This window comes from Eucyclogobius newberryi, unplaced genomic scaffold, assembly GCF_026437365.1.
Source record: "Eucyclogobius newberryi isolate DKJ021-1_F unplaced genomic scaffold, fEucNew1.0.hap1 SCAF_106, whole genome shotgun sequence".
Lineage (NCBI taxonomy): Eukaryota > Metazoa > Chordata > Actinopteri > Gobiiformes > Gobiidae > Eucyclogobius > Eucyclogobius newberryi.
The window spans coordinates 121034-134401 of record NW_027315731.1 but is presented as its reverse complement, the minus strand read 5'-3'; the positions used below and the strand labels follow the sequence as shown (position 1 = coordinate 134401).

Sequence of the window (13368 nt, the reverse complement as noted above, 5' to 3'; positions counted from 1 at the left end):
TTCCCATAAAAGCAAACTTAAAAAAAAGAAAAGGCAATTACAGTTTATGTTCAAAACTTCAGACTCGGTTGTGTTTTATTTTTAAGTTTATTAAATATATACATGACATGGTGTAGGTGGAAGGACTGAAATACATCGATCAGAATCGAATAGAAGCTTTTACAACTGTTCAAAACCAAGCGACGGACACTCTGCTCTCTGATTATTCTTAAACTAAAAACGTCTCCAATTCTGACGTCAGACAAAACCGCCAAACCGTAAATATACTTGCAAATTGTCAATTTTTAAGACAATGCATCAAAAACCCCACAACACCAAAATTAAAAAGGCATATCTTGCGAGTTTAAATATTCATACCATGTTTTGAAAGTACTTTATGTGGGATTTGGGTCAGTCATATGCTGTGGGGTCTTCGGACACATTGTGGTAGAACAAAGCGTTTTGTGTGTGGTAATGTCTTATTTTGAAGGGTCGAGAGTGGAGTAGTTTTATTTTGGAGGTCTGTAGGCGATCTTCCTGCTCTTGAGTACAGACCACCTGTGCCTCTTCATGTAGTAGAGCAGTGGCAGGAGGATGGCAGAGCCCATCACCAGCTGGAAACACACGAAAAAACATCATGATTAGTAGTGAAAAGCAAAATCGATTCATTGATACTCACCGGAGGTATTGAAAAGTATTTATTCTACTTTCTCGGTGGAATCGTGTAAAAATTGTATACCGTATTTTCCGGATTATAAATCGCACTTTTGACCGGGGTGCAATTTATTTTAAATTGCATTTGAAGATGTTCTTGGTCTTGGATTTGATCAAATAAATATCTCCCAAAAATGAGATTTATTCTCCGGAGCGACGTATAATCCGGTAAATGTATTACAGATCAACAAAAAAAAAAAAAGGCTAATAATAAAAATGAGCCGATGAAGAGTGGGAACACCTCAATGAGTAACAACAAGTCCTGATCTGTAACCAATCTTTTAATGTTTGTAATTTCCGATACCAATCAAATATTTCTTATTTTTAACATTTTATTATAAATATCCATCTTTGGATTAAATGACTGCCTGTATAAAATATGCATACTTTAAGTGCCTATGGAAGGTCGGACGACTCATTGAACTAAAATGCATTTAAGAAAAATATATTTAAAATTTAGCTGAAAATATAAAAATGTCCCAGAATAGCTACATTAAGGTTTATAATTTCAATTCCCGTCTATAATCGATGACATCACACTAGGAAATTACCCAGTAAACACTGGGCCAAAACTCATCTAATGACACTTTTTTAATTTGAGAAATAATGAGACTTTTGTTGAATTAATGTTTAGAGAGTCAAAAAAGTTGTTTATTTTTGTGTAAATTATTCATAAACTTTGGACTGGAATGAGTGTGATGTCACTTCCTGTTATTTTCTACACATTTTTCATACCTGCTGTATTGGTGTTAAACTATCATTTATGTACAACGGGTATAAATACACCAAATAAAGTCAAAGATAGAAAATCGTAAAAATTGTCATACGCACTTTAAAAATAACCTGATTACGTGCTATAATATTACATGTCTAACGCTTTAGACTCCACGCTTTTACTCACTGACAAAGACATTGGGTTAGTTTTTTTAAGCATTTCGTTACAAACGGAAACAAAAACATTTAGTGCATCTGGAAAGTATTTACTTTATCTTCATTTTGTTATGTTAAAATCCATCTTAAGCTGACAAATGTATATACACGTTTAATGCCATATTGTGGAGCATTACAGGCAAAGCAATAACAAGCACCTTAAACAAATGTAACCTAAACAGACATTCTCTGGCCTTAAACCTACCGTACTTTTCGGACTTTAAGCCGCTACTTTTTTCCCACGCGCTGTAGATTTTTACTGGCTAACGGCCCCCAGGGGACACGTCTTTAAGCTTCAGAACGTTGTGTTTTATTAAGATCAGACTCATATTCACAGAGAAAAGAGTCTAATGAGGAAGTGAATCTAGACACGGCAGAACCCAAAGACACACGTGGAGAGCAGACATGTGACATACGTGTCTGCAGTTCAGAACCTGCTGCATTGATGTGATGTGTGCTTTGTACGTTTAATTTCTCAGTGAATATGAGTTGGTCTGTAATAAAACACACAGCATTTTAAAGTTTGTCTAATTAGTACCGCGAGACCCCCGGTTCAAAAGACAACCGGTGCATCACCACTATGTACTATGTGTATAAATATCTCATGTTACAACTTCGGCACCTGCGGCTTATTGACAGGTGCGGCCTGAATATGGACAATTTATTTCGTATTAGAACATTTTGTTTGTGCAGCTTTTATTCAGGAGTGAAATGACGGTGACAAGCTGCTTTGTCATACCTTTAGTCCCATGCGTTTGCGCTGATCGTGCTCCGGTTCAGCTGCCCACCTCAGGAAAGTGCACACATCTTTAGCCACCTGACTCATGGTCGCCGGGGTTCCTACGGCAAACCACAAGGGACACGATTAGTACAGTTAGAAGTAGTCTCAATTATTGTAGGAAATATCAGTATCCACATTTACTTTATCTTGTATTCAAAGCTAGGTGGCAGGGCAAACTAATTTATCTATTAACGGACTAAATATTCAACAAATATCAATTTAAAAAACAGCTTTTTTCCCCCCCAGGAGTTAGTATTGAACGGCAAGATAATTACAGCATTTTACATTTTGTCCATTGTAAAACACATTGAGCTAAAACGGCTTAATAGGCATTGAAAACACAAACTTCCTGTTCAATATTGCAGAACTGATAAGCCCCGCCTCTTCATAGTGACATTTCCCAGTAACGAGCAGCAGATGGAAAGTGGCTATGTGAGATTTTAGAGCTCTACATGTCACTTAAACGCATGCCCTTTTTGACTGTATAAAAAGGTTGTTTTATCATTGTTTTATGTTGCACTGAATCACCAAAGCAAGTTCCTACGTTTGTGAATTCGGTTCAATGGCAATAAACCCTTTTCTAAACCTGATACTGTCTTCATTTTTCTAAAATCACAACCAACTACTGGGATGTGGGCGGTGATAGGGGGAAGGTGAAAACTGGGATTTTCTGAGCACTCGTTTCTGAGCCTCATTTGCAGGACAATAAAGGATTAACTCAAACATGCAGGAATAAAGTTGATTTTTCACAATATGTCCCTTTAAAGTGCATCCAAAACCATGTCTCCATTGACCTTTTGTTGACACCTTTAACCTAGCTGAAGTTTGTCTTTAGTAAGAAAATGATTTTGTCTCACCATCGTCGTACTCCAGGATCTCATTGTAGATGGGTGGGGCCATGCCGATGGCCTGTCCCGGGAAATAGGGGTTATAATAGAGTCCCTCTCTCACATTGACCCCTGCGGGCGGCTCGCAGTAGCCGGTCAACAGGCTGAAAACGTAGTCCTCTCCTCCGTGCCTGAGCGTGACAAAGAACAAAAGAACAGATCACTGCATGTGACAACATAAAGCACTAAATTACATGTGCAACAGTTTGTCAAGAGTTTGTCAAGAATCTGTCAGGATGTACCGGTAGTCACATGCATTTCATTCCTTTACGTTTAGATCATGTGTACTTGAAGCAGCAACACTTGGATACCAACCGCCATAAAACAGATTCGCTGGCTAAAAATTCCCGTAGGTGGCCATCAAGCAATGTGATGGTTGAGTTAAAGCAAATCTGAAATCAAGCCTTATTGTTAAGAGTTTTGGAATCGTTGTGACGGCATCTCTATCAGATGGTTAAGTAGTGTTGGTCCACGCAGATCCATGGGCAGGAACGCCATGGAAGCCTTTACTCGCATGAGAATGGGCCACACTGGACTCAATTGGTCGCTGAGTAGGATCGGCAAACATCCGACCGGTTTGTGTAATCACTGTCAAGAGCCAGAGACTGTCGTGCACGTGCGGATTCACTGTGCGGCCTATGAAAGAAAGGACTGGGTTGGATTTCAGGTTTCAGAATAATAGGCAGGAATTCAATCCGCACAAAATATTCTTGCATTCCAGTCACAGGGTATGTGTGAGGCTGTCGTTACGGTACTTGTATAACAAAGGGTTGAGTGGAAGATTAGAGATTGGGTGTGTTACACAACGATCTGACATGAGAGGCGGCTGCGGCAATGACGGGGAGACGCACCGAGGAGGAAGGAGGAGTGGGTGGAGTGTAGGACTGTGATCGAAATATCAATACGGCGATATATCGTCACGGGCTCCGTAACGATACGGTGTCGCCATATCGATACTTTTCAATAACGTTAATGTATTAAAAATTGTCCGGGCGGCCGTTGAGAAGCTCCCTCCTGTAGAGGGCTGTAAACAGCGCGGAACTACTGAGACAGACACACACCGTGCACCAGCGTGTACACAGGCCTGAAGAAGAGCTTATGGCTCGAAATGTCGCTACTGTTACACGCCTCCCGTTTCCATTCTATTTGATTTCCTTTTTCATTGATTTCATTCCTTTCACCCCTTTATTTTATACAAATTCAACGCAGCCCCGGATAGGGATGCGTACCGCTATGACGGACCGGATCTGGACTTGTAAAAACGTTTTGGTTCAGGTCCAAAAAAAACGAAACCCCGGTGATTCGGTTCTGGACTCATAAAATCAAGCACTGACATACTATATCCTTTCGTTCTAGAATCTAGACCATCTTAAACCTTCCATTGATCGCGAAATTCGAGCTGGAAAAGACATAAACACTGCCATGCGCCGCTGTCAATAGCGCACACGGACCCTATATAGTGACGCACGCGTCTTCCGGGCATAAGTTGAAGCCGGCAAAATAAGTTTAAAGATGCGAGAGACAGGAGCGCCTCGTACGTGTCGAGCTGCGCGGAACTGTGTATCCACATGTGAACATTGAAATGAAGCCGGTAAGATCGCTGGCTTTATCAGAACTGTTTAAGCTGTGGCCGCCGCGTGTGATGTTGTGATGGTTAAAGGGGCGGGGTCAGCGTGGTTTCTTGTCTGGGTCTTTGGTCTGGGTGTAAATATGAATGAAATAACTTAAGTGTTATGTTGTGGTGTGATGTATTTGGCATTAAGTAAATACTAAGTCAAAGTAATATTGCTTAATTGCTGCATTCATTAATTGGAGTTTATATTTGTATTCTACAGTTGTTATGGTCTGGTGTTTAATGCTGCTAATATGATGTATTATTTTGATTTGTTGTGTAAAATATTTTCTACTTTGATACTGCTAAGTTGATTGCTTTATAGTGATTCTAGTTGACTTTTATGCTAGTTTTTCTAACTCTGTTATTTTACACTGTGACTTAATTATTTACACTGGTGTATTGTCTGTTTGAAGGTTTTTACCTGACTTTTGATGCCAATGGATCTGTAACATTAAAGAGTGGAAATGTGTCTAAAGGTAAAACATTGTATCAGATGAAACAGCTGCTTTGACCCTTGACCCAGACTGACTCTGTCAACAATACTCAACATGCTCTTGTTCAGAAGTTGTTCCTCAAGTAAAACACATGAATGTTCTGTTAAAAACTGAATAAACCGGACAAGTTGAGTTTATTTCAATCTGCAGTTAAGCCTTGTGTTTGATAGTCGTCCTAGTTCAAGTGTCTTCAACTTAATTTAGCTTGTGTTACGCTGTTGTAACATTATGCAAATATGGCATGGTTTAGGTCCGGACTCATTAGGTCCGGACCTGAACCTAAACCTCTGGATTCGAATCCGGACTTGGACCTGAACGTGGGTTTAGGTATGCATCCCTAGCCCCGGAGCTAACTTAGCCCCGAGACCGCCATTTTAGCCCCGGATCTAACACAGCCCGAGGCCACCACAACAGCCGAACCGGAGGCCAAAAATCGGACACAAACCTGACACCAACGTCACACACATCTTCCCTACTCTACACTACATAAACTCAACGGTTAAACAATAAAACGGAGCGGTTAAACAATACAACTATCCAACAGGGCAACGCAGAGCGCCTGTTAGCTTAGCGTTAGCTGCGGCCACTTCCGCGCTACTTAGCTTAGTGCCGAGCCCGACCCGACGAAATGGGATTTTAAGAGCAAAACAACAACAACAAAAAGACACAAACAGAGGGTCAACAGCCTCCCACACATGACACACATTACACAGACCTTGCCAATTGTTTGGCAACCTTACTTGAATGTGTTCTTTGCATAAGCTTTGTGGATAAACATGAAAATTCATGCATTTTCTTATCCAGAATAAAACAAATGCCCATTTGGTAAACTTTAAGACCCTTTTTTCAAAAAAGTATCAGGATACGTATCGTAATGAGGGAATTGTATCGGGACATACAAGTATCGGGATACGTATCGTATCGCGACCCCTGTATCGGGATACGTATCGTATCGCGAGGGTCTTGGCAATACCCAGCCCTAGTGGAGTGGGTGGAGTGGGACTGATGCCAGAACCCCAAGAGGAAGGCTACGAAAACAACAGCAGCTACAGATGAGGAGGTCTGATGTCCGGGACATGGGACTATAGTAGGTGGTGGTGGTGTGACTGTGGATGCCAGCCGGAGGGGAAGAAGAAAGAAGAAGAGCGGCGAGAGGAAGGGAAAAAGAGTAAAGAATAAAGTCTGAAGGGAAGACGAATTACCAAGAGTAAAGTCTGGAGAATAAAGTCAAAAGTCTAACTGCAGTGGGTGGCGGTAATGAAGAAAGAAGAAAAAGAAGAAGGTGGGTGGCGCCGTGGAGCACCAAGGAGGAGGAAGAAGACCACCTCATGTGCTTGGAACTCGTGGGCTTTGAACTCCTGTGCTTCTGAAGAATAAAGTCTAAGGAATAAAGTCTAAAGTGCTGTTCAAACCGCGGTGTCAAATTCACGCCCTACGCAGAATTTGGACGCCTGTACATTTGAAGACAAACGCCTCGTCATGTAGCAGCAGTTTGCAAAGAGACGCAAAGGTGCGGTCAATGTGCAGGGATCAAGTGTAGGGGCCATGTGACCAAGGAGCAAAACTGCAACGCTGTAACTGTAGGGGACATGCCAGCGTTAATCACAGCCAGGGAGGGGCTCCCGAGAGAGGTGGCGGGGGCCCCCCCGAGGGAGGTGGCGGGGCCCGCCGAGGGAGGTGGAATAAAAGCACCTTTTCTGTTGCTGCCAACCGCCATTAAAAGTAATAGAAGGTAAAAGTCTGCACAGCAAGATGGAAGAAAGCAATCTGTGTGTACTTGTGTTCAATAAAGCTCCTGAACCCGTCCCTGTGTCTCATTGTCTCCATCTATCCATCAATCATATACATAGTCATTTATTAATTTACAAAATTATATTTTATATCAAATTTTCTAATGAATTTAAATCTTTTAAAAGGGCGACAGGAGATATGGAGCAGAATTCTGTTTTTGTGCTGATCAGAACATCACACTGGACTCACACATTTTGCACTAAAATGGAATAAACACCTTTTCCTAAAAACTCAAAAGAAGAAAGAACTAAAGCCTCAGATCATCGTGGATAGACATCTCTGTGGCTCACAAAGGACATGGTACGGAAAAGCTCAGGTCCAGACTCGGGCCATACAGATGAGAAATATATGATAGGACACCTTTAAAACCTATGGTCGCTGGTCCAAGCCCAAAATGGGACATTAATATCGACACAATCTGCTAGAACTTTTTAGGCTGTTACAAGTATGTGAGCTTGTTGTACACAACTAATCTTTCCACTTATCCTTAAAACATTGAGTTTAGACTTAGTTTTGCTCAGTACCTGGCGTTGACGATGTAGCTGAGGTCGGGGGGCAGCGCGCCGTTGTTGGCCACTCGAGCCGCTTCAGCGTTAGGATACGGCTTTGGGAAATAATCCGACAGTTTCCCAGTACGAGTGAACATCTCCCCGCTCTCATCAGGCCCGTCCACAACCTCCGCCTGAGACACACACACACACACACAAATGTGGTACGGCAACGACCAGGCAGTTTGTTCCTCACTATATTGCTCACAAATACTTCACTAGAATGCAAATGTATACGCTTTTGTACCATGTAAAAACATTGAGGAGCGTTTGAATAAGGTTTCGACCATAGCAGAAAATGCCGTCTATAAACCGCTACTTTTTCCACGCACTTTGAACCCTGCGGTATTCACAACGATGCCGCTAATTTGTAGCTCTGGCCTCTAGGCGGAAGCTCTCCCGCTCCTGCTCGCTCACCAATTACAAACAGGAGCAGAGCCAGACATATAACCCGCCCTGCCCGGCCCTGCAATGAAATTAAATGATAATTTCTTGATCCGCGGGACTACTGTGTACCATCTTTCATCTTCTCATTACAACGTGGACACCTGCGGCTTATATATGTACACTTTTTGTCTTTGTAAATTCAGTTGCTGCTATTCTATTCTACTGCTAATACTTCCATTCGGGTGCGCTCAATAGTCTGAATGTTACGGTACAATGAACCCAGTACATGTAATTGCAACTGAATTAACATTTGAATTGTCAGGTATCAAAATCACCAAAAAACGAATCTATATAGCCATTTATGATTTTTAACCCGTGAACACTAAATGGTGTAATTTGGCAATACTTTAGTGAGTGCTGTGGCTGAAAAGATGTGGAACACTACTTTTTTTCCCCCCCCACCAATAATTATGTTCTCAGGTGAATTGGTTCTCAAATTTAGGCTCGCATGGGAAATCTTTGATGGGCCACGTGAAGATGTGTTTTAACGCTTAAAAAGAGACGTGACCAATTAGAAAAAAGTTTGAGAAGCACTGATCTAGAGCTCAAACGGACCTCTTCAGCGATGGCCTTGACCTCGTCCTCCGTGTGCGACACTCCCACCAGGTTTCTGAAGGCCAGGTACTCCATACTGTGGCAGGCCGAGCACACCTGTTTGTACACCTGGTAACCACGGCGCACGCTGGAAACACATAAATATACAGTAAGCTACAGTGTGTAGATACAGGCATCTCGCATTAATAACATTTTAACCACAGATTTTCTGGACCCAAAATATTATTTAATGTCAAAAGACTAAATGCCAAATTAATTTTAATTAAACTTAGGTCGTATGTTACCGCAGTAACCGAATTATCAATTCTGTCTTAACCGGGACATGATTTTTTTCTTTTTCCCTCCAAGAAATTAGTTTTGAACTAAACCATAAATAGATTATAATTTAATATTTTGTTCTTTGTAAATGGCAATATTGGTCTAAAAATAGTTTAGTTATAAAAACATGTGCATTGACTTCCTGGGCCTTTTTTCACAAAAGACTTTGTTTTCCCATTTCAGAAGCACGTTTAAACAAACCGGCTGGAGTTACTCCCTAGTCCGGTTTCAGAGGGTCCAGTGTAACTCTGAGTCAGTTGCTGTGGTAACAGTCTCTGAAACAGACCTGGTCTGGAGAAGGTTTTATTTTGCAAACCCAGAGTTTAACCAGAGTCAGCTCCAGAAGGACCGCTCTGATTCACTGGTTCACTTCATTTCACAGATGGACTGGACCCCACTTTGCCCGAGTTTAATGATTAATGTATACTTTACATGCATCTTGTGCATCAACTTATGCATTCCAATTTGTTGGACAATGCAAGCATTAGATTAATGAGCATACTAATATAATGTGATTAATGTACACAGAAATAATCAAACATTTTAAAGGTTTAAATAACTGCTTAATGCTTTTACGTAAATACTAGGCAACAACTAAATGCCTTTAGAGTAATTATATTTGTGTCTTAATGTAACATTATAATAAATGATGTGCTCATCACTTCTTTAATCTTTATTGCAGCATCAGGTTCCCTGAAGTAAACGTTCTCCTGCTCCAGCGCCTTGACAGCGCCCACACGGTTGGGTGCGGAGATTTATTGGGATTTGAGAAAATGTTGTGCTGAAAAGACGGACTGTTGTAAAGGAGACCAAAAAGATGGATGGACATAAAAGTTGGGGGCACACCTGCGGTAGAATAATCACATGCAGGAAAAAGGAAATACAACTTTGAGTAAACTGATGAGGACACACTGGTGTAGCCTGGTTAAAAGCTTATTAATGTTGATGTTTTTTCAATTCACAAGCCTTTTTAAAAAAGGTCAAACTTTTATCTTTTACCTGGCATGGTCAAGAGCCGACAGGGGCCCAGCGTGGCTCCAGGGGTACTGCGGTGGGTGCAGCTCCAGGTCTGAGGCCTTGACCGACTGATGCAGAGCGAGAGCCAGCCCTGTTCCTCCTGCTGTGACCACCCCTATCGTGGTCAAGGCCACCTTCCTGCCCCGCGAGAGGGTCGAAAATGACATGTTTGCCTGAAAATACACATAATAGTTATAACCTGAAAAAGGACAGAAACATCTCGTGTAATCTCCCAAACAAGACCCTTGTCTTAGTGATATTTCTGCCCTTAAACTTTTGAACACCACTTAAGACGTCCATCCATCCATTTTCTACCGCTTGTTCCCTTTCGGGGTCGCAGGTGACTGGAGCCTATCCCAGTGACTTCGGGCCTTAGGCGGGGTACACCCTGGACAGTGGCCAACTTGCCGCAGGGTTAGACTTAAGGCGTATTTTTGTAAATTTAAAATGTATTGATAAAATATATGAATATTGTTACGGAAATATTGCAAAAACACGTATAGATTTGTCAATATCACCCACCACGAACAATGTTCTAATGACAATAGCCCACATCGATTAATGCAGCATAAACAACTCAAACCTACAGTGTATTTCTAATCTTAAGAACGTCTGTAACTTATGGTTAGTGTGATCACATACCAGTCTGGACCATGACACCAGATAAATGTTATCATTCAAATCAAATTCTCCTGAAGCCAAACTAAAAAAGCAATGCCACATCACAATGTCTAAAGGCTCGTTCAGCTGATCTGACAACAAGGTTTCCTCCAATGACCTTAAGAGTGGACATTATATTAAAAGACCAGTTATAAAAAGTTAGTTAAACCTAGTTTTACTTAAACAATTCATTTTGACCCAAAGAGGACCTCATTTATAATAATCATCCAATTAAACAAGACTAGTTACAAGTTTAGATGTAACGATTTTGCAATCAACGTGTAACGTACCACGTCAAAGAGCTCGTGCCTCTGTAACAGTGACAAGTGTTTGGAAAATAAAGGTGACCGGTGGAGTTTGTCACCGGAAGTCTTCTCAGTCCTTGACAGGCTAACTTTAGCACGAGGGCTAACTGTTAGCTCATCTGCCCTTATAACCACGGACTTGGATAACTAAAATGACATATGGCTCCATACATCAATGTGATCACACAAACGAGTATCCATGCACAACTTCTCATTGTAACCCATATTTTAGGTCAATGTATTCTAGCTAAAGTTGTACCTTTAAAAAGTTTCATCTTTGGGAGTTAGCTAGCGTAACAGTCACCGGGTAACACAAGTCTTCTCAGCCAACTGAACCTCCCCGGCGCTAGGAAAACCAGATCTGAAGAAAACAACGGTCTCCAAATCGAGATGAAAGAAGTGCCATGACAGAACACGTTTGAGAAAAGACCAGAAGCTCGTTTGAAATCCGGCGTGACGTGAGTGACCTTGCCTGACTCCGCCGGCTGGACGGCTAACCTAAAGCTTAGCTGCTGCACGGGAAACCTTTTCTGTCGAACTGGGAGACAAGTCTTTCCTACCGCCGATGGACAAAGTCTCACTCTTAGGATCTTACCGTGGGAGTCTTGATGGTCTTCGCGGTGCTCAGGAGCGCTTTGCCGGCCGAAGCTCGAAGCGCCGCCATTTTCTGCGGGATCTTTGTCAAACCTGCGACAATTAAGCAGTGTGCACTTCCGCTTTGCAGCTTTCAAAACAAAATACGCAGTAATGTGTTATACATAAAGTGGCCTATTGTTTTCATCCATTTTAATCTAGTTGCTATTTGTTATTTATTTTGATTTTTATCAATAAATGGGAAATATTGCTTTTTCTTCAGATGACATCACAACTTTCTATTGGCTAAGAATATGGGGACAGCTAAAATTAATATACTAAGTTTTTTTTTTTTTTTTATTGTTCTATTATCGCAAAAAATAGAAAGGATAAGGTCTATCATTTGTGACTTTACCTTTAAAATACAGTGTAATCAATACTAAAACACCAAAAGGTTGGATTCACATTCTAGAATGTGGTCATCTCAGATGGTGGGCAGAGGCCTATGTAACGCTACGAGGGAGTCACTGTTTTTCAAAGAAATATCCAAAATAGAAATCTACCAACGCTGAACCTTCTCATTACTTGCTTGGGATTGGCTCCACAAAGCTGCATTGTTCATTCCTTTCAACTAATCCTATATAAACAATCCACATCTGGAATTGAAAGACGGCATCACTTTCCAAAGCTATTGTGATTATTAGGCCCGAGCGCCACAAGCTGGCGAGAGGCCTATTAATTTCGTAAGGCCGTGCGAAGCACGGCTGCGAAAGTGCGCACGAAATCGAGCGCGAAGCGCTCGCCCACTTCCAAACACTCACTAACGCACTCCTTCACTCACGCACGCCCCGTGCATACTAATTAGTAGTAGGAAAATGGAACATTACCGTTGTAAACGGGCGAAGCCCGTGCAAAAGTGCGCACTAAACAAGCACTTTACATTGGGATGACGACCGCGAATATAAAGCACTCATTTGCGCTAAGTAGCTCACGAATACGTTCCCCATCTCTTGCATGTTCCGTGCATATAAGAATGTAATGCAAAAATTGAACATTATTACTGTATAGAGGGCCAAAAACACAAAGTGGGCGGAGCCCACTCAAAATTAACGAAAGTACCCGTCAGTGACCAGGGACCCACACCATGAGGTAGGAAAGCGCGAGCGCTTTCCGAAAATGTATAGTTTATGATATTTGAAAAATGGGAAACATTGTTTTCGCATCGAAATATTATTCTTTCTTTCTTTCTTTCTTCTCGGGACCAACCCCCCTATTTTTCACCCAATGAACATTGACGAAAAGTCACAAAAATTTGCACACCTCTAAAAATCGTGCCTCTCTACATTCTGGCTATTTTCCTTTTCTAAAATAAAAAAATTGGCGCGTCAGTGCCCCCAAATGTACCAAAAATGCATTGAGAGATAGGAAATGACCCCAAAAGAATCTGATTGTAGAATCATGAAATTTGGCGCAGAGGTAGATGGTGACAGGGGAAGTAAAACATATTATCACGGCAACGCCGTCCACCCAACCAAATGTCGGCCATATTGGTTCAAAAATGGCTAAGCATGACTCGGGAGTTTTTCCAAACGTCGTACTTTTACGAACTCCTCCCAGGGCGTTGGCTCTAAAAAGCTGAAATTTGGTGAAAATGGTACTGAGGAGTGGGACATCAAAAGTTATTCAAATTACATTGATACCTGTCACGGTCTCTGTGCGGCGAAGCCGCAAACTTTAGCTAGAATTTCAGAAAT

At 41.6% G+C, this 13368-nt stretch overlaps 1 protein-coding gene across 1 annotated transcript; it reads right to left on the bottom strand.

The window, feature by feature from the left end:
* Positions 1 to 68: 68 nt before the first annotated feature.
* Positions 69 to 11727, bottom strand: cyc1 (cytochrome c-1). The gene is made up of 7 exons (XM_072432237.1): positions 11637 to 11727; positions 10059 to 10249; positions 8742 to 8868; positions 7716 to 7873; positions 3262 to 3422; positions 2363 to 2463; positions 69 to 593 (listed from the first exon to the last, which is right to left on the bottom strand). Exons 1-7 carry the CDS (start codon positions 11703 to 11705, stop codon positions 489 to 491), a joined length of 912 nt encoding a protein of 303 aa, XP_072288338.1. The 5' UTR covers positions 11706 to 11727; the 3' UTR covers positions 69 to 488.
* Positions 11728 to 13368: the final 1641 nt, after the last annotated feature.